At 40.9% G+C, this 27,109-nt stretch overlaps 1 protein-coding gene across 1 annotated transcript in view; it reads left to right on the forward strand.

Annotated features, from left to right (window-relative positions):
* Jmy (junction mediating and regulatory protein, p53 cofactor) overlaps nucleotides 1-22,668 on the forward strand; it is a 69,547-nt gene extending 46,879 nt beyond the window's left edge. Inside the window, exons 5-11 of the mRNA XM_038323211.2 lie at nucleotides 5,398-5,563; nucleotides 5,938-6,125; nucleotides 6,662-6,748; nucleotides 14,740-14,835; nucleotides 15,722-16,316; nucleotides 17,857-18,167; nucleotides 21,257-22,668. Coding sequence (XP_038179139.1) covers nucleotides 5,398-5,563; nucleotides 5,938-6,125; nucleotides 6,662-6,748; nucleotides 14,740-14,835; nucleotides 15,722-16,316; nucleotides 17,857-18,164 — 1,440 coding nt within the window. The 3' untranslated portion in view covers nucleotides 18,165-18,167; nucleotides 21,257-22,668. The remainder of the gene's footprint in view (nucleotides 1-5,397; nucleotides 5,564-5,937; nucleotides 6,126-6,661; nucleotides 6,749-14,739; nucleotides 14,836-15,721; nucleotides 16,317-17,856; nucleotides 18,168-21,256) is intronic.
* Nucleotides 22,669-27,109: the final 4,441 nt, after the last annotated feature.

Genomic DNA, 27,109 nt, shown 5'->3' on the forward strand with positions numbered 1-27,109 from the left:
GTCTGTGGATTGTAGCATAGTTATCCTCTAATTTATAGCTAAAATACTATAATGTACTTATGAGTGAGTACATACCTCGGTTGCTTCAATCAGGATGATTTTTTTTCCTAGTTTATCCATTTGCTTTCAAATTTTCTGGTATCCTTTTTTTTTTAACAGCTGAGTAATACTCCATTATGTAAATGTACTACATTTTCTTTATCCATTCTTCAGTTGAGGGACATGTAAGTTCTAGGTTCTATTACAAATAAAGCTGCTGTGAACATAGTTGAGGAATTGTCCTTGTGTCATGAGTGTGCATCCTTTGGGTGTATAGAACAGTACAGCTGGGTCTTGAGGTAGGTTGATTCCCAGTTTTCTGAGAAACTGACACACTGACTTCCAAAATGACTGTATACGTTTACACTCCCACCAGCAATGGAGGAGTGTTCCTCTTACACTACAACCTCTCCATTATGAGCTGTCGCTTGTGTTTTTGATCTTAGCCATTTTGACAGTCATAAGATGGAATCTCAGCCATTTTGATTTGCATACCCTCGATGGCTAAGTATGTTGAACATCTCCCTGTTTCTCAGCCAGCAAAATCTAAAATCTTGTTCAAAATATTCTTTTGTGCTCTTATGTGTCCATTACCTTCAAGACAAAAGGGACCATTCAACAGGCCCCTGCCTTTCTGCCATAGGCTTTCCTAGAGCAATGGTCTAGGAGAGTACCTCTCTGAACTGGGGACCCAAAGGATATCAGCCTCACATGAGTGAGGCTTTAAAAATTCCTTTTCTTCTTTCCCTCTGGCTTTTGGTAGTCATGTCTGCAAACATTTTAGGCCAGGGGTCACCTCACCAGTGCTACCAGGATCTCCAGGCACATTGATGTCTATGGAACTAGACTTTTGGGGCAACTAAAGACACAACAGTCGTACTATATTCTAGAAGAAATGTTCTTAGAAGAATACTTACAGTCTGGCGCGCAAAGCCTAAGAAGCCTGATGTGGGAGAGTCTTCTGTTTGAGTTGATTTCATTGGCTAATAAAGAAACTGCCTGGCCCATTTGATAGACCGCCCCTTAGGTGGGTGGAGTAGACAGAACAGGAAGAGGAAGTGAGGTAGAAGGATCAGTTAGATGCTACGCCTCTCCTAAGTTAGTCAGACCGCTGTGCCTCTCCTCAGAGAGAGAAGCCAGACGCGATGAAGCTCCAGCCCAAGATGGACGTACGCTAGAATCTACCTGGTAAGGCACCACTTTGTGGTGCTATACAGATTATTAGATATGGGTTAGTCAAGATGTGAGTAAGAGGCTGGAAGTAATGGGCCAGGCAGTATTTAAAAGAATACAGCTTCCGTGTAATTATTTTGGGGCACAGGGCAGCGGGAAGCCAGCCCACAGCTAATTACTACAGAATGGCGCCAACGTGGATAACTGAATCCACAGAAAACCTGAGAAAGCTTGGGAAAGAATAGAGTAAAGCATGTTTTCTTGGTAGCAGCCTTTTCTCAGGTTTGGCTTTGCTTGCTAGAGGTAAGAAAGCACTCTCATCTAAGAGAGGCTTCCTGACTCAGCTTTAGCTGCAAAATCTTGCAGCTCTTTTAAGAGGTCCTGCCATGAAACACTTAAATGGTGTTGATGAAAAGCTGAATGTTTGTTTTTCGGTTTTCAGCCGTAGCAGGAAAAAAGCTGTGCCGTTTTAAAATGCCAGCTTTGTCCAGCTTTGTCCCACCAGGGCAAACTCTGACTCTTTCAAGCAGGCGGTCCTGACTATGGAGCTTTTGAGTGTTGTTTAACAGTGTTGCAGCTTGCTTGCTGGCAGGGACCTTGAACCGCCACAGAGTTGTGGTGATAAACATGGCTACAACCGGTACCTCTGCCATGAGGCTGGAAAGCTAAGGAATGGGATGGATCTAGCTGGCAAAGCCACGGCTTGAATCCTACCCATATTGCTCAGTAATTTAAAGACTTGTGTGGTCAGAAAGAGAGAGAGAAAGATAAAGTAAAGAGAGATTCAAAAACAAAGAAAACCTCTAAATGATTTATAGTGTGTTAAAAATATATGCATGCTAAAGGTTAAAGTTCTTAGGGTAAAAAAAGGAAGAAAGAAAGTAGTTAGGTGTGGTAGTACACACCTTTAATCCCAACACTTGAGAGGCAAAGGTAAATTGACCTCTGTGACTTCGAGGTGTGGTAGCACACACCTTTAATCCCAGTGCCTGGGAGGCAGAGACAGACAGATCTCTGTGAGTTCAAGGTGTTGTAGAGCACACCTTTAATCCCAACACTGGGGAGGCAGAGGCAAGTAGATCTCTGTGAGTTCAAGGACAGCCTGGTCAACAGAGTTATTCCAGGACAAAGATATACAGAGAACCTGTCTTAAAAAATAAAAGTAAAAATAAACGAAATAGAGGTAAAAATAAAGCTGTACAAAGATGGAAAATACACAGAGAATCTTGATGCTGTATGCTATTATGCTCTCTTTGAATTGTTTAAATGCTGAGGAAGAAGCAATAGCTGCTAAAAGATATTTGTTTATAAATGCTGCTGAACTAATCCAAGAAAGATATTTTGAAAATACCTTGACTTCAAAATTTGGATCTAAGGATATGATACTTTGGAAAAGAGATTCTTCTTTTGTTTTTACAGAAAATGAAACCCTGTGGATTGCTTTTATCCCAATATGGTATGATAAACCACGACCTCCTGAAAGGTTGCTGTGAACACCTTCAGAAAATTGCTTCAGCCAACTGATGACTGAGATGAACCTGGCACACAGGTTACACCAAGAAAGATCTGATTAACAGCGTCCCCATTCAGCAGGAAGCAGTTTGGAGAGAAATAACTGCGCCCATGTTCCCAAATATTGCTTATAAATGTTCTTTTACATTTAAAGGGGGATATGATATAGATATGGATAATTTGCATTGATATGGATTTTGCTTCAGTGATTTAAATTTAAGGTCAATTTTGTTATATGTATATGTATTTCTGATACTGATTAAGGTATTATGATTGTGCAGTTCATTTTAAAAATATAATGTATAATTAAGAAATATAGGTTGTTAATGGATAGTCATCAATAATAGTAAAGCTTGTAGTCATGTTAGTTAAATTTTCTAGATATATAGAGATATTTCAGTTAGATAGGCATTCCTATATCTTTCAAAGACTACAGAATATTCCACTTAAATGTTTTAATAACTTAGGGTTTTTCATGACAATGAGACACGTCTGCCTCTGGCAGCATCAGCTACTTCAAAAAGATGATGGGCATCGAAGAGGATCCTTATGGAGTTTGATAGCCATTTGGGCAAGAAACTGCTCTTGCCTGGACTATTGCATAAACTGGACATAGAGAACCCTCAGAGAGAGGACTGCTGAACTTGCCTAAAAGTGAGATGATCTTTCGGGATTCCTGATTCATGAAAGAGTCTGCAAGACATTCTGCAGGACACAGCAGAAAGTGACTGAACTGTCTTTGAAATTTCTTGCTTTATGGAAATGTCTGCTGGAAACTATGGGCCTGAAGGCCGAAGATGGATGCCCCAACGGTACAGAGGAACTTTGGGTGACTGTCCAGGCAGTGAGATGTCTCTGTCATTTCTAGAGTTTTGTAAGTTGCTTACTTCTTATTTACTTAGGTAATATTATATCCTTCTGGAGTCTTTGATGGAGTTGAAGAATAGATAGATAGTTAAAGTTTTCCTTTGTTATGATAAAAGATAAAATGGATATAAGTATTGTAACTAATTCTTACTTGATAACTATTTTGTTATATGTAATTTTACTATGTTAAAGTTAAAGCCTTTCTTTTATTGTTTAAACAGAAAAAGGGGAAATGATGTGGGAGAGTCTTCTGTTTGAGTTGATTTCATTGGCTAATAAAGAAACTGCCTGGCCCATTTGATAGACCGCCCCTTAGGTGGGTGGAGTAGACAGAACAGGAAGAGGAAGTGAGGTAGAAGGATCAGTTAGATGCTACGCCTCTCCTAAGTTAGTCAGACCGCTGTGCCTCTCCTCAGAGAGAGAAGCCAGACGCGATGAAGCTCCAGCCCAAGATGGACGTACGCTAGAATCTACCTGGTAAGGCACCACTTTGTGGTGCTATACAGATTATTAGATATGGGTTAGTCAAGATGTGAGTAAGAGGCTGGAAGTAATGGGCCAGGCAGTATTTAAAAGAATACAGCTTCCGTGTAATTATTTTGGGGCACAGGGCAGCGGGAAGCCAGCCCACAGCTAATTACTACAGAAGCCCCTGGAAAAGCTGCATCTGCTTGAAGTAGTAGTGTTGGGAAGCAGTTCTGAACCCTCCTTTCTCTGAATTTGATTTTTTCAAATAGCCCTCTTTCAGGGCCAGCCACACAAGCTCATACTAGACATCTACCACTTCAAAAGTATCCCCAGAAATTGTGGGATTCTAGTATAGGCCCAATCTAAGGCCCTGATTTTATTTCTATTAAAGGGCTTTGTTACCAAAAATAACAGTGACTATCATCCATAGGTTGCAAGGACTTGTCTCATCTAAAGCAATTCTCTGAGACTGATTGCTTAAAACATACTCTCTTCACTCTCCATCCCCGCCATGTGGAGTAATTGGTTTCTCCCAGTCTGCTGTAATGATAAACATCTGTGTGTTTATTGTGGCAAGGGGACGCTGTAACTCAGCATCTGCTTCTAAACTGAGAAGAGAAACCATTGAGATTTGTGTCGGGATGATGATAATACACTGATACCTTAAATATGAATGAACTATGGTATAGTCATTAAAAGTTTTGCTTTGTGTTAAGATATATTAAAACTTTTTTCACTGTTTATGATTTACTACTGATTTGAAATTTTTAGGTTTGCTTTGTTTTGTTTGTTTTCCGTATGTTTAGGAGGTGCCTTTTCTCTTTCTTCGTTGGTTCTATGTATATTATGTAAAAGTATCACTGCCTCCCCCACACCTTTATGATAGTGTAAGTGAACCTGATATTGTAGATATAGATAGACTCTCATAACTGAGCTGTCAGCTGCTTTTTTATAACTTTTTTATTTTGAGATAAATGTCTCAACAAGTTGTCCAGACTGATCCTGAACAAACTCTTTAGCAGGCTAGCCTAGTTGACAGTCTGCTATCTTCAATACCCAAGTAGCTCACATGTCTGACTTTAGGCCTGTGCTCTCCAAGCTAGCCTCAGACTACAGTGCCACACACAGCTCGTCAGAAGTCTTACTCTTACCCTCCCCCCTCCCCCGTTTTCTTCCTATCTCCAGCTGTCCTGAAACTCGCCCAGTAAGCCTGAGATTAAAGGCATGCACCACCACTGTCTGGTACTCATTATTTTGGGATTTAGCTTATTGGATTAGTATTAATATCTAGTTGACTTTCTTCACCAGTTAATAGCAGTGCTTTTATTTTTACTGCAGATGCAAAGTTTGCAGGGAGGTACAGAAGCTATAGCTCACTTGGACCAGCTTGAAGCTGATTACTATGATCTGCAGCTTCAGTTGTATGAAGTGCAGTTTGAAATCTTGAAGTGTGAAGAGTTACTTTTGACTGCACAACTGGAGAGCATCAAAAGACTTATATCAGGTATGGTGTGCATTTAACTACAGAGGTCCACAAAAGGTAGAGGATGTGGAGAAAGGACATGGATCCCAACTGTGTTTCTCCTAAGACTTAAAAAATATGAACACAAATGTTTTGAAGGAGTCCTTGAACGTGAATGAACTCCGCAGTTGGACTGCATGTTGGTTTTGAGTATTGTAGCATACCCACTCTGTTAAAGGAGCTCCATCTAGAATTAGAATTTCTGCAGTTTTGCTGCGTGGAGTGGAAGAGTTGGGTCTGCATTTATTGAACACCTCCTGTATACCAGACACTGCTGAAAATTTTGCATAATTTAATCTGGGGTTTATTTCATCACCTTTTAATCACCATTTAATAAAGAACTCGTTGTGTGACAGAAAAGAGAGATGAAGTGGTGTACTATGACACTTACGAGAGCATGGAGGCCATGCTGGAGAAGGAGGAGACGGTGGCATCTGTGCAAGCACAGAGGGAAGAGCTCCAGAAACTGCAGCAGAAGGCACGCCAGCTAGAAGCAAGAAGGGGGCGCGTCTCAGCCAAGAAAGCCTACCTCAGAAATAAAAAGGTAGTGAAACCCTGTTTTCATTCATTACTCCATCCTTGATCTGTGTCTGATAATTCAAAATGTAAAATGATTTATCATCATTGCTTCCATTTTTAAAACTAAGTAGCCATTACCTACTCTCAGCTTCTTACATTAAACATTTTTATTTCTCTTAAAGTTGCCCTCTTACATATATTCCTAACAGCCAGTGTTTGTGCCCCACACGTTCTGAGGGTGACTTACTAAAGGACACTGCCCTGGGATTCCCTGTAGCCCCCATTGAAAAGACAGCTAAAATATCCTGATTGGTGATGTCAGTATCCTTAGCCTTATTTAGTGAGGTTGGGATGTTAAGAGAGTGGGCTGAGGCACTGCTGTCAGGGTTAGACAGATCTTAATGGCCAGGTCTAACCCTGCGGAGATGTGGAGATGGCTTTTCAAGGAGGTGGGAGCTGGTCCTCATTAGCTCTCTGCTTCTGAGGAAAATGAGTCAGATAAACTTTGCTGTGGTCTTTATAAGTTTCATTGTAATGAAAACACATTTTATATTTTTCTAGGAAATTTGTATCGCAAAACACAATGAAAAGTTTCAGCAGCGTTTTCAGAGTGAAGATGAATATAGAACCCATCACACAGCACAACTAGTAAGTGGGGACTCTTGGAGACTCAGAACGAAACCTTACATGTGTCTGAAAAGGGTTAAAAATTCAGAGTATGAGAACTGTGCCACTGGATGGTGGTGGCTGAGTGCGTATGTTTGAATGAATGAATGAATGAATGAATGAATGAGTCGATTTTAGGACAAAAGGAATGGTGAGTAAGTGCCACTCCTGGCTTCACCCCTAGCTTTCTGTTACCACTGAGGTTGTGTGTGTGTTAGCAGCGAGTGCTGGCACATCATTGCTGTCCAAAGTCTGTTCGTTACGCTGGAGTTCTCTCCTGGGGTCGTGATGTCTGCTGCTATTCTTAGGTGTAAAATGACAGGAATCTGTGACTGAAAATCAAACAGGTTAGTTTCTCTGCCCTCTGTTTGGAATATACACAAAGTAGCTTGTTCAAGTTGACTTATTTCACTTAATAATGCACATTTAAGGTTTTGATTATTGGACAGTGGGGGTAAGATTAAATGTGCTAGTTTACACTTACTAACCTTAGCCATAAATGAGAGCTCTGTGTCGTCAGCCCCACTCCAGCTGTTGCTGTTGTCAGCGCAGTAGCTTTTCTAATGGGTGTAGTAGTATCTTCATTGTTTCCGGTCACCTTTCTAAACAACATGGTGCCGAGCATGGTTTTTATATGCTCATGTGCCACATACTTTATCATTTGGGGGTTCTGTTTTGATGGGGTTTTATGTAGAACATGACCCGTGTAGCTAAGCCTCCTGCCTCCTCCTCCCAGACTACAGGAACATATCACCACTCCGGCTTTTGTTCACATTGAACTAAACTTCTCTTTTCTCACTGACTTTGAGGAGTCCTCTATCAGGTGTCTGTTTCTTATCTTCTCATTCTCTAAACAGTATCCTATCCAGAGCTTTTACTTTGAGCAATAACCAACTTACTAGTTATTGTTTCTCATACCATGGTGTATCTCCTACTTTAAATACTGTAGGGGTTTTGTGCTGTCTCTGGCCTGTTCTGTGTTAGTTTGAGGTCTCAGGTCAGTGTGTTCTCTCTTCCTGCACCCACCGGCTTCAGCACCATTGCTTTAACAGTTTGTTTTGCTGCGCTGCTTTTGCCCGTTAGTCAAAGGTCAGGAGGCTTTGTCTCCTGGGTCTGTTTGGGGACTGTTTTATTAACCCCTAAATTACATAGACAAGTAGTAATCTATTTTTATTGAATTTTACTTATACATAAAAGGACTATTTAATTTTCTCATTTTATTTGTCAGAGTTTTTATAGTTTTCTTCATTTAACTTTGGGATGTGGTAGATTTTGTCTTTGGGGATTAGTAGCATTTCATATTTACTTTCAACTTCTAGTTGGTAGACTAGGAATTGTTTATATATAGCATCTCTGCTGTAATTTTACACTGTTATTTTAAGCTGGTTTTCTTTTCTTCTTTGTACATAGATTTCTATGTAGTCTTCCTGCCAGTTTTTATAACTTATTTCCCTTTCTTGTTTTATGGTGTTAGCTTATGACTTCCATTATGGTATGAGCACACTTGGCCTTTTCCGGTTTAACAGAAATCTCTAGCTTCTTATCAAATGTCATGTCATTTTTGTGGTGTTGTAGAAGTGCTGCTGCCCTGTGTGAGGACTGAGAGTAATTAGTTTATGGGAGCTCCCTCAGGAGTCTCCTTCCTTGCCATTGTCACACTGTGCCATCCCTGTGTAATCACTTCTCCGGGTTTGATAGATCTGTATGTAGTCAACAAGACGCTTAGAAATAATTGAATATCAGAAATGCTAGGATGGCTCATGGGAAAGCTTCTCTTCTTTTTTGGCACAACACAAAAGTTCAGTGGACTTGAGTTCATTTCTAGTTCTTTGAGCTAATTTGGCATAGTTGAGCTAAAGCTGCCTCTTCTCATGATTACATGGAGATCACTCACTTATCCTTAAACTATATGACTGTTTCTCTCAGAAGCCAGAAATAGCAAATTAATTAATGCCCTTTGTTTTTCATCTCTGTCTGTGTCTCGTTAGGCAGGGGGTCAGATGGGGAACGAGGATGTCCCACTCCTGTTTGTACCTGCATTATTAGCTCGATTACTGACATGTGACTGTACTGGTTTCTGATAAATGCCAGTTTTTTGGTGGATGAAGTAATTTATTTGTTCCTCAAAGAATTTTATGAGGAGATATAGAGGTTTAAAAAAACAAAACTAACAGGAATCTCAGAGATAAATGATAACTTAAAGTTTGGACAAACATCAGCATTAGGTAGAATACCTAATGAAGACAGATGAAAGCAGCAGCGAAGTTAAGTCGTTCTAAAGCATTTATAACTCGGGGGAAATGAGAGCTGGCTTTAGGCATGTCCATTTTGAATTATCTTTAACAGATTTCACATGCACACACACCACCGTCTCCCCATCATCATGCTATAAGTTTACATTTTTTCGTGTTAGACTTATTTAGAGCTATCCTTGGTGTATACAGCTGCATATGGCCCATAAGCCCCAGGTTGTGTATGCCCAGAGCCTTAGATTACAACTGACTGTCTCTCAAAGCCTGTTTTGAAGCTTAAATTATGTTTATTAGAAATTCTTGGGTGGTATGTTGTTTAAAATGTAACTCCTAATAGATTAATTTTGTTGTTTTAACAGTTTCCATAGAAGCCATGCAAATTAAATATCCAGGTCTAAGGTAGTTTAATAACTAATAGTAACTCAAAAAATGAACTAAAGAAAGCACAAAGTTTACTTGCTGATGACTACCACCCCTGAGCAAATGGTAAACAAGAAAATTGTGGTCAGAGGATAAGTTTTTTTCTCTAATTAAAAGTATCCCTCACAGATATGGTGTGCAACTGTTGTTCTAGCACTTGACAAAGGCAGGAAGATCACTGAAAAACTGAGGGCACCATAGAATGAAATGAAAAACAGACTGTTTTAAAACCAAAGCAATGGGGCCAGGCGATGGTGGCACACACCTTTAATCCCAGCAGAAACTTCAGCACACTCAGTCCTAAATGGCTGTCTTCATCAAAGCTCAGGAAATGAGGAGTCGGAAAGATTCTAAGCCAGAGGTTCTGGAAGACTCCAAGGAAAGTGTCTTCCAGTATAACAGAACTGGTAAGCTTACTAATTCATAGAAACTGTGGCAGCACGCACAAGACACGATTCAAGCCAGATGAGCTCCCAGGACTGAGAGGTGGGAGTGGATTTGGGTCCCACCCCTAACCAAGAAGTCACCTGCATTGAAACCTACTGGGAAAGGAAAAGTCATTTTCCAGTGGAGCCCACGGGTGTCAGCCACACTCTCTGTCTTCTAGCTGTGCCATATCCAATCCCTGACCTCAGTTGTTTTTAAAAAGGGTTTTTGAGGCATGTTTTCTCTGTGTAGCTCCAGCCAGCCTGGAACTCATAAGCTTTCTTTGTTGATCTTGTTTTTCAAGGCAGGGTTTCTCTGTGTATCAGTCCTGGCTGTCTTGGAATTCTCTTTGTAGAGCAGCTGTCCTCAGATTCCCAGAGATCTGCCTGCCTCTGCCTCCCAAGTGCTGGGATTAAGGAATGGCTACCACACCCAGCTCAGGTTCTTTTAAGAGTGCATTCTTGGCTGGCAAGGATGCAGTGGGTAAAAGTGCTTGCTGTGAGTCTGACCTGATGGTACCTCAGATCCCACACTGGAAGGAAAGAATTGACTAAAGTTGTCTTCTGACCGCCACTGGCATTGAGGTTATTCCTCACCCCCAAAACAACCCCCCCACACACACATGCATTGTGACAATGAAAGCTGAATTTTTGTACTCAGTATTCCTAGTTATTTGCACCTAACTTTGCTGCTAACAGAGCCCAGTTTCCTGTGTTAGCAAATAGCAGTCTCCCTCCAGCTCCTTCACGGGTGAACTGGTTTAGTTTTCTGGAGCTGAGTGATTTGACCAAAGCTCTTGGGATAGTAAAGGAGGAAACCGATGTACATTCCAGGTCTGCCACCTAGGGGCTGTGCTCTTAGAGACAGTACTTACCATGTTACTTCCCCAAACACCTTGGCACGTCACATCTCTCCATCCGGGATCTTTTTTGTTTCTTTGAGACAGGGTTCCTCTGTAGCTTTGGATCCTCTCCTGGAACTTGCTCTGTAGACTAGGCTGATCTACCTGCCTGTCTCTGCCTCCCGAGTGCTGGGATTAAATGCATTCACAACTACCCCCTGGCTCATCTGGGATCTTTAAATACTTTTATAGTATACCAGCTGACAGATCAGCTGTATGATTACTTCATTCTCCTGAACTCTGTGTGTCTATCTGACTCATATTTAGAGATGTGGATTTGCAATGGAAGCTCCACCCAAGTCTCTTGGATAATGCAGGTTTTTTCCTAAGCATTTCACCACCAGTGGTGTAGAAAACACTTTCCTCTAGCAGAGAAGAATTTGTGTATTCACCACTCCAGTCATTGCTCCTCTAGAGACTCGAGTCTGTTCTCTTGGGAATCCGTGGTATGTATCTAAATGTAGGATAATGCAAGCACTCCCATATTCCAGGTAGTTGCCAGATGTACTCTAGGCTGGGAAAGTTCCTTCATTTGACCTATTCACCTGGACTGGAGGGTATAAATTTTAGATGTGGAACAGAAGTGTGTTGATCAGGGGGCAGAAAGTGGGGCGTATTCTTAATTCACTGTTCTTAAGCAGCTCTGGGCTTTGATATCTAAGCCTGGAGCTTTATATTTGTTTTTATTGTGGAGCTTAAAGCATGGTTCTCTTTGTTTTCCTAGCTGGAAACCTTGAAGATGATATATTGAGTCTGCATCTGAGATTTAGGATGAGAGCCTGGCTTTTGTATTTAGTAATAATTGACATGTAAGAAGACATGCAAGTGTGCTGTTTTTAATCATTCCTTGTCCCTCGCCATAATCCATGTAACTAATGTTTATCCAAAGATCTACTACCACTAAGAGACAAAGTGTTATCAGGCCTCTCTGAAAGTGTGTGACAGTTCCACCCATCAGGAAGCAGGTGGCTACTCAGGCCTTCTGCAAGGCATTCCCTAAGTCACCTTCCCTCCAATCAGTAAAAAGCACTGCTTCTACTGTTCATCCTCCTGCCAAGAATGTCTTTAGAGTCCTGCCACCGTTCAAAATTTCCCTATACATGCCATCTGCCTGCACCATTTAAGAGCTCTAGTCATACATGGGTTAAAGCCACCATTCTAAAGAATATGTTATCAAAATTCCTTCTGCCACATAGCCAGGTTAGGTTGTCTTATATTTGTCTGTTCAACTCCCTAACCCAAACCCCCTTTTTCTTGCTTTCCCAATCTAAAGGGTAGCATCCCACTGAAATGTTAGTCTAATTAATCTTAATCAATAAAAACCAGGAGTCAGAAATCAGGGTAAAAGCCTGGAAGATCAAAGAACTAAGAGCAACTAACAGTTGCTCCCTTCCTGTCTCCCCCAAAAAGGCTCAGATCCTGTCTGCACCCCTCCTTATCACTTCCCGTCTCCACCTCCCGAGTGCTGGGATTAGAGGTGTGCCACCACTGTCAGGCTTCTGGGCTCGCTCTGCCATCTGATCTTCAGGCAAGCTTTATTTATCAGAACACAAAATATCACACAACATCCCTTCCTCTGCCTCATGATTGGCCGAACTAGAAAATGTGTTTTTATTGCTCCACAGAAATCCCCTCTAGTTGACCATAATGCAGGCCTGTAAACTCAAGGCCAACCTGCACTACACTTCCAAAAACAGAACAAAACCAAGGATTGTGGTTCATTAAAGCCCTGACCTAGCATGAGCCCTTTTCCTGATGTGTGATGTAATGTGTCGTCGACTTATAAATCAAGAAATGACGAAGAATATAGAATTAATTGTTCTTAAACAGCTCTTTCTTACTATTTGATTGTTTGGACATTTTAACAAATTACATGACTTTTTCTAGTGCATGGCCTTGAATGGTTTCTTATAACCAAGTTTTACACCTTCTGTATTTTTATGTCTATGCATAAATTTTGATCATACACCAGATGTTAAATATTTGATGGTGATGGTACACACTTTTAATCCCAGCAGTGGGTTTCACAGAGAAGCCATGTGTAGGGGGGAAAAAGATTTGTTTATTATGAAGTTTTGATTTAACCTATTTATCGTGTGTAATATATAAAGTGATATGTGATTATCATAGAAGAATAAAACAACCCAGAAAAAAATGAATTCCAGAATTAATTGTTGCTACTTTTAGCTAGGCCTTAATCATGACTCTGAAAGAACTATTAGAATTTTATAAATTCTTATGCAAGGCTACTTGGAAAAGCATTGAGCATTGGGATGAGTGCATTGGGCTGTGAACAGTAAAGCATCTGCTTCTGCCCTGCTTTCTCAGTGTTCCCTTCCACTCAGTGTGCTCGGGGTTTGGGTGTGAAAGGGTCACATTTATCTCTCAGTTAAGGCCCACTTCTAGAGTTAAGCAAGTTCATTGCTTATCAGTAGCCCTGCTGTTTACTTCTTTGTTTCTAAGTATATTTTTTGTTCCTTTTGGAGTGGTTAAGGTTTCTTGAGATACTTTTAAAGGAACATGTTGGGGTTTGTTGTTGTTGTCTTGTTGTTGTTTTTTGAGACAGGGTTTCTTTGTAGCTTTTTGGAGCTTGTCCTGGAATTAGTTTTTTGTAGACCAGGCTGGCCTCGAACTTATGAAGATCCGCCTGCCTCTGCCTCCCCCGAGTGCTGGGATTAAAGGCATGTACCACCACTGCCCGGTGTTTTAATTATTTTTTATTTTATGTGCATTGGTGTTTTGCCATGGTTGTCAGGTTCCCTGGAACTGAATTTACAGACAGCTGTGAGCTGCATTGTGGGTGCTGTGAATTGAACCCAGGACCTTTGGAAGAACAGTCAGTGCTCTCAACCACTAAGCCATCTCCCCAGCCCCCACACATGGATTTTCATGGCTTCTTGGGTCTTGTATTTTGCAGTAAGCACTATGCTGATTAAGCCATTTCTGCAGTCTGAATTTTTTCTTTTCTTTTTGTTGTTTCGTTTGCTTGTTTTGAGACAGGGTCTCTACATAGCCCTAGTGTCCTGGAACTCACTGTGTAATCCAGACTGGCCTCAAATTCAGAGAGATCCTCCTGCATCTGCCTCTGCCTCCTGAGTGCTGGGATTGAAGGTGTGTGCTACCACACCCAGCCTACCTCTCGCATTTTTAAAGAAGCAGAGATCTCTTGATTTCTGAGGAGAATACAGTGAGAACTGCCTTTGTTAAAGACAGTGGTGGAGAGAGTGAGGTGAAAGGATGGTGTAGAAAAGCTGAGCGGGAGATCAGCCCCATAAGGAGGCGGCTCCAGGGCGTCTTGTTCCTTGTTTTAGGTGTGCAGTGCTTCCTGAGTTCGCAGCCGTGAGCAAGGCCTCCCTAAGCCGTGCCCATTTCAGTTTTAGTTCATGCGCTGCTGAAGGGAAGAATGTAGCTTTTAAAATTAAGCAGGAAAGTAATAGCCCTTTGTATTTCATTTGTTCACTAAGATATAAGCTGATGAATGAGATTCTGTCATATCGTAGGTGGTTCAAAGCAAGGAGAAAGTTATAACACCAGTGTGGCCAACTCATGCCTGCAAGGTGTGCTGTGAGCCATGTGATGCGCGGATAATGTTTGAAGTGTGTTTTTCTAACTCTTCAACACTAACTGACATGGGTGCTGATTTTATTTCAGAAACCACTTTTGTTCGAGTTAGGGGAATGTGAAAACCATCAATAGACTTATTACTAAATCTGTCCATCCCAGACCCCTGAGACTAAGCAGTGTTTAGCTTAGAAAAGGTTTCATCTTTATCGGTCCAGTGTGATCCTGCAGGAGCTATAGTGTTGCCAGCATAAAAGGTTTTGTCCAGTGGATCTTCCCTTAATCACTTGTTTAATATATTGGGGAAAACAGTTAATATATCTGGGCACAGTGTAATCTAATATCCGTGTCTTCCTTCTTCCTTTTTCCTTCCTTTCCCTTCCTTTTTCCTTTCCTTTATTCTTTTTTACCAGAAGAGAGAAAAATTACACGATGAAGAGGAAAGGAAAAGTGCCTGGGTTAGCCAGGAGAGACAGAGGACCCTGGATAGACTTAGGACATTCAAGCAGGTAATAGAAACACTTGACTGGTTTTTCACTGCTTTTCAGAGAGAGCCGTAGTATAGTCCTGTTATAAGATTCCTGTTTAAAATTACTCCAATCTTAGTAGTTTGATCGGTTCCCTTTCTTGTGGCTGAGTCTGACAGTAATATTCTTTTACCCCTGGTGTGCTGCTTTAGGAATGTAAATGGAGAGAGTAGAGTGTCAAGAAAGCCTGGATTCTTTTGAATAAAAAATGTCGATATCATGAACTTTATTACACTCCCCCCCTTCTGTCATAAAATTGTTACCAGGCATTTTTTAAAGCGCCTTGTTGTACCCCCTAAAGTTTTTAAACTTTTTTTATATAAGTATTTGAAAATAAACTGTAATAGTTTCTTAGTTTCCTGCTACTTACCAGTAAATATGTAAGTATATATGTATATTTGATCCTGTTTGTCTTGAGTTTTATATACAGTTTTTTTCCATTGAAGACTTAAAGTCATTTGACTAGTTTTCTTGTTTGTGTTGTATATGGTCTTGCTATAGTCTTGGCTAAACTGGAATGTATATAGACCAGGCTAGCCTTAAACACATAGCTGTCCACCTATCTCTGTCCCTCAGATGCTTGGATTAAAGGCAGGTGCACCAACAAGCCCTGAATGTGACATTGTTAAGCAACTGGGTAAGAGGGAAGAAGGGCTTGATAGCAGGCAATAAAAGAGGTGGTGATAATTGTTTAAAGGTGTTGAAAGGTTAGGCAAAGGTTTTTTAGTTTTTATGTAGTCTTTTTTCTTGTCCCTTGGAAAAGGTCAGAAAAGAGCCAGAATAATAACATTCTGTTAAAGAGAGAAATAACTAAGCATTTGTTGGCAAATTATTTTAATATACTCATACAATAACTTTGATATTTTAGAGGTACCCTGGGCAAGTCATCCTTAAATCAACAAGATTAAGAGTGGCTCATGCGAGAAGAAAAAGTACAGCAAGTCCTGGGCCCTGTGAGGAACAGTGTGACTCTCTACCCGGAGAGCTGCAGGGAGAGGAGAAGACCGAAGTGGGAGAAGGAAGAAGCATGCTTGGGTCTTCACAGACGGCAGAACCCCAGAGCCTTGTCCATCTTGAAGACACTTCATCAGTACAACTTGAAGCCCCTTCATTACCTCCCAGTGCTGTTACCTCTGAACTGCCGCCTCCCTCATCACTCCCACTTGTGACTAGTAATGACCTCAAACCATCTTCTGCTACAGCAGATCCACTCCCACCCCCTCCCCCTCCAACACCTCCCCCTCCCCCTCCACCCCCACCTCCACCTCTGCCTGTCGCAAAGGACAATGGTGCCACCAGCACTTCAGAGACACTGGAGAAAGATGCACTTAGAAAGGAGGGTTGTGAGAAGAGGATCCCAAAGTCAGCCAGCGCCCCCTCAGCACAGCTCTTCGATAGCAGCCAGCTGGTCAGTGCCCGGAAGAAGCTCCGGAAGACAGCTGATGGTTTGCAGCGGAGGAGAGGTGAGTGAACAGAACCTATCTGACTCTGCTGTGAAGTGCAATACAGGGAAGGAACTTTGTAGCGGAGTTCCTGTGTTGCAAAGCCTAGAAGATTGCTCTTGATAGCAAACAGGCATTCAAGGTCACAGCAGAGGAGTTCTTAGGAACTCAGCAATTGTTTACAAATTGATACCTTCTCTTGAGCTGTTAGGCATGGTTTTTTTTTGTTTTGTTTTCTTTTTTTGTTTGTTTTTTTCTTCCAGACAGGGTTTCTCTGTAGCTTTGGTGCCTGTCCCAGAACTAACTAACTCTTGTAGACCAGGCTGACCTCGATCTTACAGAGATCTGCCTGCCTCCCAAGTGCTGGGATTAAAGGTATGAACCACCACCGCCCAACTACACAAGTTTTTAAAATATCCAAGTGACATTTGGCCTATTTGTTAGGTAGCACTCTTTGTGTGAAGAAAAACAAATCTGACTTTTAACTTGAATGGTAAACTGTTCTGACTCAGGAGTCTTGCTTAGTGGTAGAGCTCATATGCTATTTGATGACAATGATATCATTTGTAAGAAAGGGTATGAAGCCATTAACAAGATCATATATTTGGTCACAGTTTAGTGCTGAAGACTGAAGAGTGTTCTTCATATAAAAAGACAATTCTTTTTTCAGAGCAGGAAGTTCTGTTCAACTTAGCACATGTCCAGTGTGCCTCAGTAAAGTTCCCTCTAAGTAACTTTTCTTGCCTTTGAGGGACTTTCAGTTTGCATGAGGCAAATAATACGGAGCATCTTGCTCTCACATATTAACCTGAGAGTATTCTGTACAGTACTTCATACCACAATCTGAATAGAATCTCATGTGAAATACGTAATGAAAAAGCACAGCGACAGTGAACCAGCATTAAATTGTGTGTGGGGACTGTGGGGTGTGTGTGCGTGTTAGTGTTAGATGCATATGTACTCAGTTCTTCATGTTGAGCCAGTCAATTTGAGTATCTTACTCAACTGCTCTCTGCCTTACTTTTTAGACAGGGTCTCTCACTGAACCTGGAGGTTACCATTTCAGCTTGACTAGCTAGCCAGTAGCCCCACGCCAACCCCATTAGGCTCCACCTGTCACCATGCACTTCCCAAGTACTGGAATTACAGGTATGCACCACTGTGTCCAGCTTTTATATGGATGTTGGGAATTTAAACTCAGATCCTCATCTTTCAACTCCAGTTTTTTTTTTTTTAAAGCCAGGTGATAGCAGCACACACTTTTAATCCCAGCACTCAGGAAGCAGAGGCAGGCGAATCTTCCATGAGTTCAAGGCTAGCCTGGCCTACAGAGCAAGTTTCTGAACAACCAGGGATACACACACAGAGACCCTATCTTGAAAACAAATGAATAAATAAATAAATTGGTTGAAGAACTAACCAATCACTGTCTTACCTTGGGCTCGTAGTGGGTGCGATATGGGAGTCCTTTGGGAATCTCAGCTTTCATATCAAGACCATCTCCCCACTTGTATTAGAGGTCACAAAGTTTGACTAACTCTGTTTGTTTTATTTTCCAAAGTGAGTTCGCCCATGGATGAGGTGTTAGCATCTTTGAAGCGTGGTAGTTTTCATCTGAAAAAGGTTGAACAGCGGACTCTGCCTCCTTTTCCTGATGAAGATGATAGTAACAATATCTTGGCGCAAATAAGGAAAGGGGTAAAATTGAAGAAGGTTCAGAAGGAAGTTCTGAGAGAATCCTTCACACTTCTGCCTGATACAGACCCTTTGACACGGAGCATCCATGAAGCTCTAAGAAGAATTAAAGAAGCATCCCCAGAGTCAGAGGACGAGGAGGAGTCTTTACCTTGCACAGACTGGGAGAACTAGCAGGTAAATGACTGCTGTCTCCAGCAGCAGGAGCCAGCAATCCAGTGTAGCAGGTCTTGTTCTCTGTGGCTGTTCATGATTTGACTCAGCTATGGTGTGGCTAATAGATATGTGCGTTCCAGGTTTAACTCAGAAACATTGTCATCTTTACCTGGATATTTGATTTGCTTAGTGCCTTTTTCTTTCCTTTTTTAAATTCTGTCCCTTTATTCAGCAGTCCCTCTTTTGATGTCAGTGGGTGTGCTTCTAGAGGCCACATTCTGTGTCACTGGTTTATCTTTGTATCATTGTTGCAGATGTGTTCTTTCCTGTATGTGCCTCCAGGGTAGGGTCTGTCTGTATCCAGGGTGGTCTTGGAACTCTGTGACTCTCTAGCCATCATGGTATGCGCTGCACCTGGCCAGGAAAATGCTTTGTTTTTTATGTTTGTTTTTAATTGTACGTATTTGTGTGTGTGTGTGCAGAGGGTTTATGTACATGTGTGCAATAACCAGAGACCAGAAGAGAACATTAGATCCACTTGAGCTTTAGTTACAGGCAGTTGTGACCCCCTGACAGTGTGCTAGGAATCCATTTCAGGTCCTCTTGCAGGGCACCAATAGTTCTTAGTCATTAAGCCATTTCTCCAGCCCCAGAAAGGACTTTTAAAGGGCAATGGCTATGTAAATACTATGCAGCAGGTAATTTTTTCTGTTTTGCTTATTAAAAAAATCTACAGTATAGCTGTATTCCAAGAAAAGAGGCAGTCTTATTTGTATCTTGAACAGAATTTTAAGCTCTTTTTAAACAGATTTTCCAGCCTTTTTAACTGAACTATTTAAATTAGGCACATTAAATTTTGATAATTTAGCTCTCTAATTACATAGCTTTCAAAATACTTAAAATGATCATTCACACTACTGTTTCTTTGTTATCTATAATGAGCAGCTACATTTATAAATATGAACACTTGAGTCCTGCACAGTAAGATTGTATTTGATTACATATATGTATTGTAATATTTGCGGTCTGCTGCTTGTTTGCATATCTCTTTTCTTATTTTAAAAAAAAAATGGGGTCTCACCATGCAGCTTTAGCTAGTCTAGAACTGGATAGATAGGTCAGGCTAGTCTTGCCTCTGTCTCCCTGGGTGCTGGAATTATAAAGGTGCATGCCACCAAGCCCTCTGCTGCTTTTAAATGGCACAAATTACACTAAGTTGAAAAGAATAAAGTGGTTGTGGCATATGCTGTAAGTTACGCAGTGGATTCAGCAGAGTGTATAGAGCATGTAACATGTTCTGTTCTCTGATAGACTTTATGATATTTAGCAAAAGAGGAAGACTGAACTGGACTTGGCTATGCAGTTCTGCAATGCCCAGACAATGATCAGGAAGTAGAGGCAGGAGGAGCAGGACAGTTATGATTGCATATTAAAACAGTAAATTAGCCCCTCCAAAAGGGAACACTCTAGAGGGGATATATACAAGATAGCTTATTTCTTAAAGCCGGGTATGCTGGCATACACCTTTAATCCCAATACTCAGCGACAGTTGCATGAGGATCTGTGTGAGTTCAGTCCAGCTTGGTCTACAGATCTCCAGGACAGCCCAGAATACAGAAAGACCCCATCTCAGGGGAGGGGCCAGGGGAGAGCTTATTTGTAAATGATTTTCTAGCAGAGATATGTCCAGGATAATTACCTTTGGATGGGAGGGTATGCAGTGATCCCTGATCATGTATGATCTTAAGAATAGCCTAAGGGAATTACTGAAAAGTGGATAGTGGATTCCTGCCTTTGACTCTGAATCTAAATGTTTCTTTAATGTACACTCAAGCACACATGGATTTTGAAGACTTGGCACAGTAAAATATGAATTGGTCAAATAAAGAGTTAATATTAAAAGTACCTCCACCTTTTCCTGTGAGCCCAGGAAATGAGGAAATGTCAGGCACCTCTTTCCATGGCTCTGCCTCAAGCTTCAAAGGCACGGTTTCTATCACTGTCTCTATAATATGTGTTGACTCTGATTGGCCTTTTCCTTTACTGCTGTTCAGTCATCTTGCTTACTTTCTAGGTAAACATTGGTCTTTATTTTCCTCCAAGAAATGTAAAGGAGTATAATTAATATCAGCATATCTAACTGATAGGCTATATTCAGACTCAGGTCGTCTTCCAGGGCCTTTTCCACAGTGGATACTTGCATGTTATCCAGTCCTGCTCCTTCCCCTGCAGCAGCTCAGGTCAGCATTTCTGTCCCACTAGGTCTGCCTGACACACAGGACAGGACAGCATCGTTCTGTGTAGCTAAGCTGCAGTGGATTCGTATGTCTGGGCACTGATTGAGAGATGGGAGGGGCTGATAGTTCTTCAGTGTTGAAAGAAAACCAGGAAACACTCAGCAGATGTATGACCTGGAACCTTCGGAGTTGCATTTAAAAGATAAATGTATGTTCTGCATCATCCTGCTGAGACTCCCTGCAGACAGCTGTGGCTCACAGTAGCCCTATGTAGCTCTCTCTAAGCATGAGTGAAAGGAATACCTTTCGCAAATTTGTGTTAACAATGTAACAGTGGAAAGAGATGCGAGGCATAAATGTCTTTTCAAGAAAACTGATGGTGATCCTGTTTAAAAGGTAAAAAAGGATATATGAAATTGATTTTTTTCTTATATGACAAAATGGTACCTTTCCATATACAGTTGCCATAAAGTTGTGAAATAGTTTACCTCCATGCATGCAGCCTCTGTAGGTACCTTCAAGGCTTTCAGACCCAGGCTTTGAGTCTAAGTCAGTCTTTATATTGTGTTTCCTAATAGCACATCTCAGTGAGTTAGCCTATCAAAACGAAAATGTTCTTATTGGAAAACGGTTTTGTTTGAGCTTTTTAATCTAAAAACTAGAAGATATTTTCTCACTCACACTAGCTGTGTTTCAAGACCTCAGTACCATGTGTAGCTTCACGAGTAGAAAACACAGAACTATATAATACGGAACATCATGTTTTTTTTTTCTCCCATCTATATAAAGAATAAAGGTCTGAGGGAACAAGCATATACCCACCTGTAAGAGGTATTTTATTCTAACACATTGTGTTATTTTCTTTACATACAGGTGACTTAACAGAAAGAAGAAAAATACCCACGGATTAAGACTGGTTCTGATTCTTTTGGGAAAAAGTTTAAGCTCTTGGTCCCAAAATTGAATTCCATTCATTGCTAAGTATTCTGGCAAAGTGGTATGAAAAAGAAGCACAATTGGAGGATATTACTGTTCAGTCACTCTCACTGGGAGCGGTGACATCAGTTTTCTATGTGCAATGTTCCTGACTGCCTTGTGAAGGCCTCCTGGAGACAGACGGCTGCTCCTTACACACCTCTTCCCGCCCACCCTTTCACAACCTCATAGTGGCCAATTACACAAGGGGTCACTATGAATTAGAAGAACCCTGGGCTGGCAGAGTTCTACTGTGTGAGCTGCTTTGGGAGTCATCTTTCAGTGCACCGAGAAGATATCTGCTGAAGCTCAGCTGCTTCCACATCAGCTTCTAGAAATAGAGTGACATGCTAAAGAAGACATTTATCATGGTAGTCACAGTCAGGAATGAAAAGAAAACCGCATGGAACGCACTTAAAAATCCCCACATTTTTCATCTCCAGAGATATTCAGTGTCTGAGAAGCCAATGGAGATAGACCTAGTAATGTGTGCACCAAAACACAACACATTTAATAAGGCATATTTTTAAGAGGCCACAGTCTTACATTTTGTAAGAGTTTGAAGTTAAAATTTCCATGCTTTTAAAATAGCATTTCATAATTCTGAATTTAGAATAGTTTGAATTTTATGTGCACCCTGTTGATGAGAAGCAGTTCTTCGTAATTTGATAATGTTTCAAATTATTTTTAGTCTTTTTGTTTGAACTACTGCTTGATTACTATAACTCATGACTTTCCTATTGAGAATCAAAAATCAGGATTCAACAGTAGGGTTACAGATGACAGCTGTTTGTATCGTGCACCAGTTTTAAGTTTTTATTGTTATGATCCATGGTGAAGCGCGTGTGTTCAGTAAAGGTCCAGAAGGCAGCCATTCCCGAAAACCTGCAGCTGGCATTTCACTATTTTCTTATGCTTTGGATAGAACATTGATAGCATTCGTTGCTGTCACTAAATCTTGAAACTTACATACATAGTTGTAGTACTGACTTAGCTGTATCGTACAGGGTCCATTTATGAATGGAGCTGTCTTGGATTGTCAGTTTACTGCACGGTGTAGTGTGTGCTAATGATGGAGACAGATCCTCGCTTTATAAGGAGGAATTGAAATCTAAAAAGAACTTCATTCCCAGAAAGTTCTTCGCCAGCTTAGCTCAGAAACCACCCTGAAGTGAGAGCACGTCATTGTCCACAAATGGCTTCTTCTAGAAACACAGCTTTTCTTCTTGTCAATATTGAGAGATATTTTTCTTTAATTATGGAAAAAATTCTGGTAACAGGTTAAAGTAAACCAAATCTTTGCACTTGAATATTTGTTGCATGTTTATTGATGAGACTGGGAGCTTTTGTAACCTTTTATATATTGGTTTTAGTCCTAGCACAATTCCCAAATCTTGTCCAGAAGAATTAAAACAGCTTCGATGTACAAACCTCACCCCAGGATAATGTGTGGGTCCTTCATACCCAAAGATCCATTGGCTAGATAAAAATTACTGAAAAATTGCAAAGTTTACAAACTTTGTAAAAGTCACCCATCATTTATGCACTTCTAATATTAAATATCCATGTATCAGTATTCTACACATCTAGTTTTTTTACTTTTAACATTTTTTAACTGATTTATTTTCTGTGCATTGGTGTGAAGGTGATAAGTTCCCTGGAACCAGTTATAGACAGTTGTGAGCTACCATGTGGGTGCTGGGAACTGAACCCAGGTCCTCTGGAAGAGCAGCCATTGCTGTTAACCACTGAGCCATCTCCCCAGCTTTTATTTGCTTTTGATAATGGTCCTGCTCTGGAGCCCTGGCTGGCCTAGTACTTGCCGTGGAGACTGGATCCGCACCACTTGTCCTGCCCCTGTCCTTCCCGTGCTGGGTAGGACCGCAGCTGGGGGCCAAGATAAGGTTGGCTGCGGTTTTGTTTTTGTGGGGTTTTTTTTCCTTTCCTGTTTTTAAAGTTTCATTTTTTAAAAAAATTACTTTAAGTATGTATGTCCAAGAGGCTCTTGCCTGGAGCTAGATCTACTTACTCCTCCTCACATGGTTGCTGGGAATCAAACTTGGATCCTCTGAAGGAACAGTGCATGCTCCTAATCCCTCAGCTATCTCTACAGCCCGTTTTTTTTAAACTTTAGGAAACTATGGACTATAACATTAACAACAGCCATTGTGTTGTGGTCAGTCTTGGCATCAAACTCCTGGCCTTTTAGGTGGGAAAGCAGGGGATCACGAGCAGCTCTTAGTACATCCTGTCTTAGCTCTCCAGGAATGACTGCATTCTTGACAATCCACGGCTACAGCACGGAGCCTTGAGCCCGTTTTTAATGCCAGTTTCTCTGTCTCAGGTTTTGTGCTGGAGTGTGGTTCAGAGTAGAGTTCAAGACCTTATGTTCCGTCAGTAGTGTTGCTTCCTAACCTCCAACTGTTTCTACAGTAGCACAGTCATTAGCATACAGGTGTTCAAGAAATCTCTAGATGAACCTGCATTAGTTTAAAGTGGATTTAGAGCCCCAGAAAAATGATAATAAGCATGGTGGGTTGTCTTTTCTTCCTCTGTCTTAGTTTCCTAAATAATAGTAAAGGGTTTGATGAGGTCAGTGGACCCGAAGTGATGAGCTCTGGCCTTCCCAGTACATTCGTGTGTTTAGTTGTCACACAGTGCCCCAGTTCCCAGTGTGCTCGTACAGCTGCACTCCTGCTGTCACCCCGTCCTCAGACCCTGCTTGTTCGTGCTGTTCCCAAATACGGTATAGCCAATAGATCACTTGGGGACATTAATGTTCACACTTGAATGTCATGTTCAAATACTCCCTCAGTACAACCAAAATTGTGTCTAATAGCCAATGTAGTATGTATAGAAAAGGATATCTCATGATTTAAATCCGAATTGTAAAGAAAGTGCTGGAGAAGGACTTCGAGAGGATATGCAATGCCCTTTATGGGGGCTATTGAGTATAGAGAGTGCTTTATAGGTAGGGTATGGAGTTCATTAAAAACAATCATTCCTTAGGTGTTCATTGTGCACTCAGACTTTTTTTTTCTTTTCCTAAGACAGGGTTTCTCTGTGTAGCCCTGGCTGTCCTGGAACTCAGTAGAATCAGGCTGGCCTTGAACTCAGGGATCCACCTGTCTGCCTTCCTTTTAAGAGTGCTGGGACTAAAGGTGTGTGCCGCAACACGATACAAATCCCATTTTTAAGAACAGTGGTGTGGTGGCCTTTCCTCTAGTGAACACTTGGTGGAGTGTGTGTGCCCACAGTGTATCGTAGAGTGTGCTGATTGCACAGTGCATAATAGAAACCACACACTAAGAATCTAAAGCCCAGTGGGATGCAGCCTTGTATGCAGCGTCCATGCCACACAGGGACACACACATCGATGCAGCTGCATCTCTATACTCCCTGAGACTTCTTTTTGGAACTCATCACAGGTTGTATTTGTATTTATTTAAACCATTGCTTTTAACCTAGCTTTGTAATACGCTCATCACCAGAAACCAACCTGCATAGTGACTTTGGGTCTTAAGCAGACCTTTCAGGGAGTTTTGAGTTACACTTTTTACCAGGTAAAGCAGAGTAAATTCTGAGCAACTGCAGAACATTTGGACAGTTGCAGACAGCTTAAGATGCCATTTGGCAGGAGAAGTGGAGACCTTTAGTTTTCCCTCATTTTTGCACTGAATATATATGATGATATAAAGCTAAATGTGCATATTCAACTTTTTATTTGTGCTTGGTGTTGCCAGTGACCATCAAAACTTCTTTAGATTGAAGAGGTGAAAAAAATAGAAGCACCTTACTGTTGAACATACAGCATTTATGTCTTGCTACTAAATCCATCAGTAGTCATGCCTGAACTTTTCCTTTTTTGTTAAAGCACATTAAAATTCTTCCTAATTGCTTTGTAAAGTGAAGCAATGGTATTTTTATCCTATAAATATAATGTAACTTAAAAAGTTTTCATACAAATGAGTTTATATCATTATCTAAATTGTCATGTATTTAAACAGAAGTTTTTAAAAATGGGAGGCAGTCCTGACCCAGAGAGAGAGAGAGAGAGAGAGAGAGAGAGAGAGAGAGAGAGAGAGAGAGAGAGAGAGAGAGAGTCTACTAAATGTCCCGTGAGTTATGTTAAAGATGTTCTTATTGTAAATTTTCGTTTTGCCCACAGTGAATGCACAGATGGGCATTTGTATGATTGGATTCCAAATTTAGAAATGTTCCCTGTCTTCAAAGCACTACTGGGTTACTGCAAGGTGCGTGTACAGAAAATACCTTTGAGGTTAACATGCTAAGCATTCATGGATGCTGTTTCACACTGACTCTTAAAGCAATCATTTGTTTTGAGAGGAAGGGGAAGTTTCATTTCTTGTGTTTGTTTTTGTAGGTACAGTTAAAAGTGGTTCAGAAAGTATGTAGGAAAAACCTTGAGAAATTTAAAAGCAAAAGGTCTGTATGTTGAATTGAGTTTTAATGGGAGAAAACATTTTTACTTGCATGTTGTATAGTTAACTATCAAAGGGTGCAATGCGTTGTTTTAGGTTTCTCCTTGCAAAGTCCATTGTCCTTGCTCCAGTCTTCACAGTTACCAGTGGCATTCCCTTTCTTGTGATTTCCCATCATTTGTGTGATGTTACAAAGGTTGGACGGTGCATCCCATAACAGTGACACACAGTGTCTCTGACACAGCCCCACTGCCTTGTTGAATCTCTCTCTGTACCGTATGCATTGCCAAGTGTGAAACCACAATATGTAGTTTATTGAGAAATGGAAGGCTGCAGATCATTTTGCATGAGTAAAGCCCATTGGGGCTAAGAAACTGACACTTCTTTTCACCTGTTTTGGGCATATGAAAATTAAAATGGCAAACTGACTCAGTACTATCAGCTTTGTGCAATGTTATAAAGGCAGAAGCAAAACACTAGTGCACTGTGCTTGGCTTTGCAGGATGACTTTCCCATCATTACATTAAGTGGATTTGTCTGCAGCGTACTGTAAATGCCATCTCTTGCAAATTTATATACTTCATTCACATGCTCAATTAACATTCTAAAGTATTAAAAATACAAAGAAAATACTAAGCAGGCATTTATAGCAATACTATGAAATTTCCAATAATTGTTTTGACTATTGCCTTTTGCTCTTTAGTGCAACTTTCTGCATCGTTATGTTGCTTTTTCTCTTTCTATCATTTCACACTCCTGACTTAAATACTGTTCACCCAATATTGCACTCACCTTTCTTATTGTACATGCAATGTAACAACACACAGTTTTGGTGCTTAACAATATTCTTTTTTTTCTTTAATAAAGGATATTTATTTGAATTAACTTGATTTGTTTGTTTAAACACATTGGCGATATTTTCATTTCAGAAAGGAGCAATATTGCACCTTTGTTTTTTAAAGATGTATTTATTATGTATACAGTGTTCTTCCTGTATGTGTGCCTGCAAACCAGAAGAAGGCATCAGATCTCATTGTAGATGGTTGTGAGCCACCTTGTGGTTGCTGGGAATTGAACTCAGGGCCTCTGGAAGAGCAGCCTTAGCCTCTGAGCCATCTCTACAGCCCCCAATATTGCACATTTTAAATAGTATTTATTATATTAGTTACCTTGACTAAATACCTTGAGAAGAGGCAACAGGGAGATTTATTCTGACTTAGAGTTCTGGGGACCATGCATGACAGCATGGTGGTGAAACCAAGCACCCTTGTGTTCAGCTTGCTTGCTTTTCATTCAGTCCACGTAACCA

Source organism: Arvicola amphibius, chromosome 3 (assembly GCF_903992535.2).
Source record: "Arvicola amphibius chromosome 3, mArvAmp1.2, whole genome shotgun sequence".
NCBI lineage: Eukaryota > Metazoa > Chordata > Mammalia > Rodentia > Cricetidae > Arvicola > Arvicola amphibius.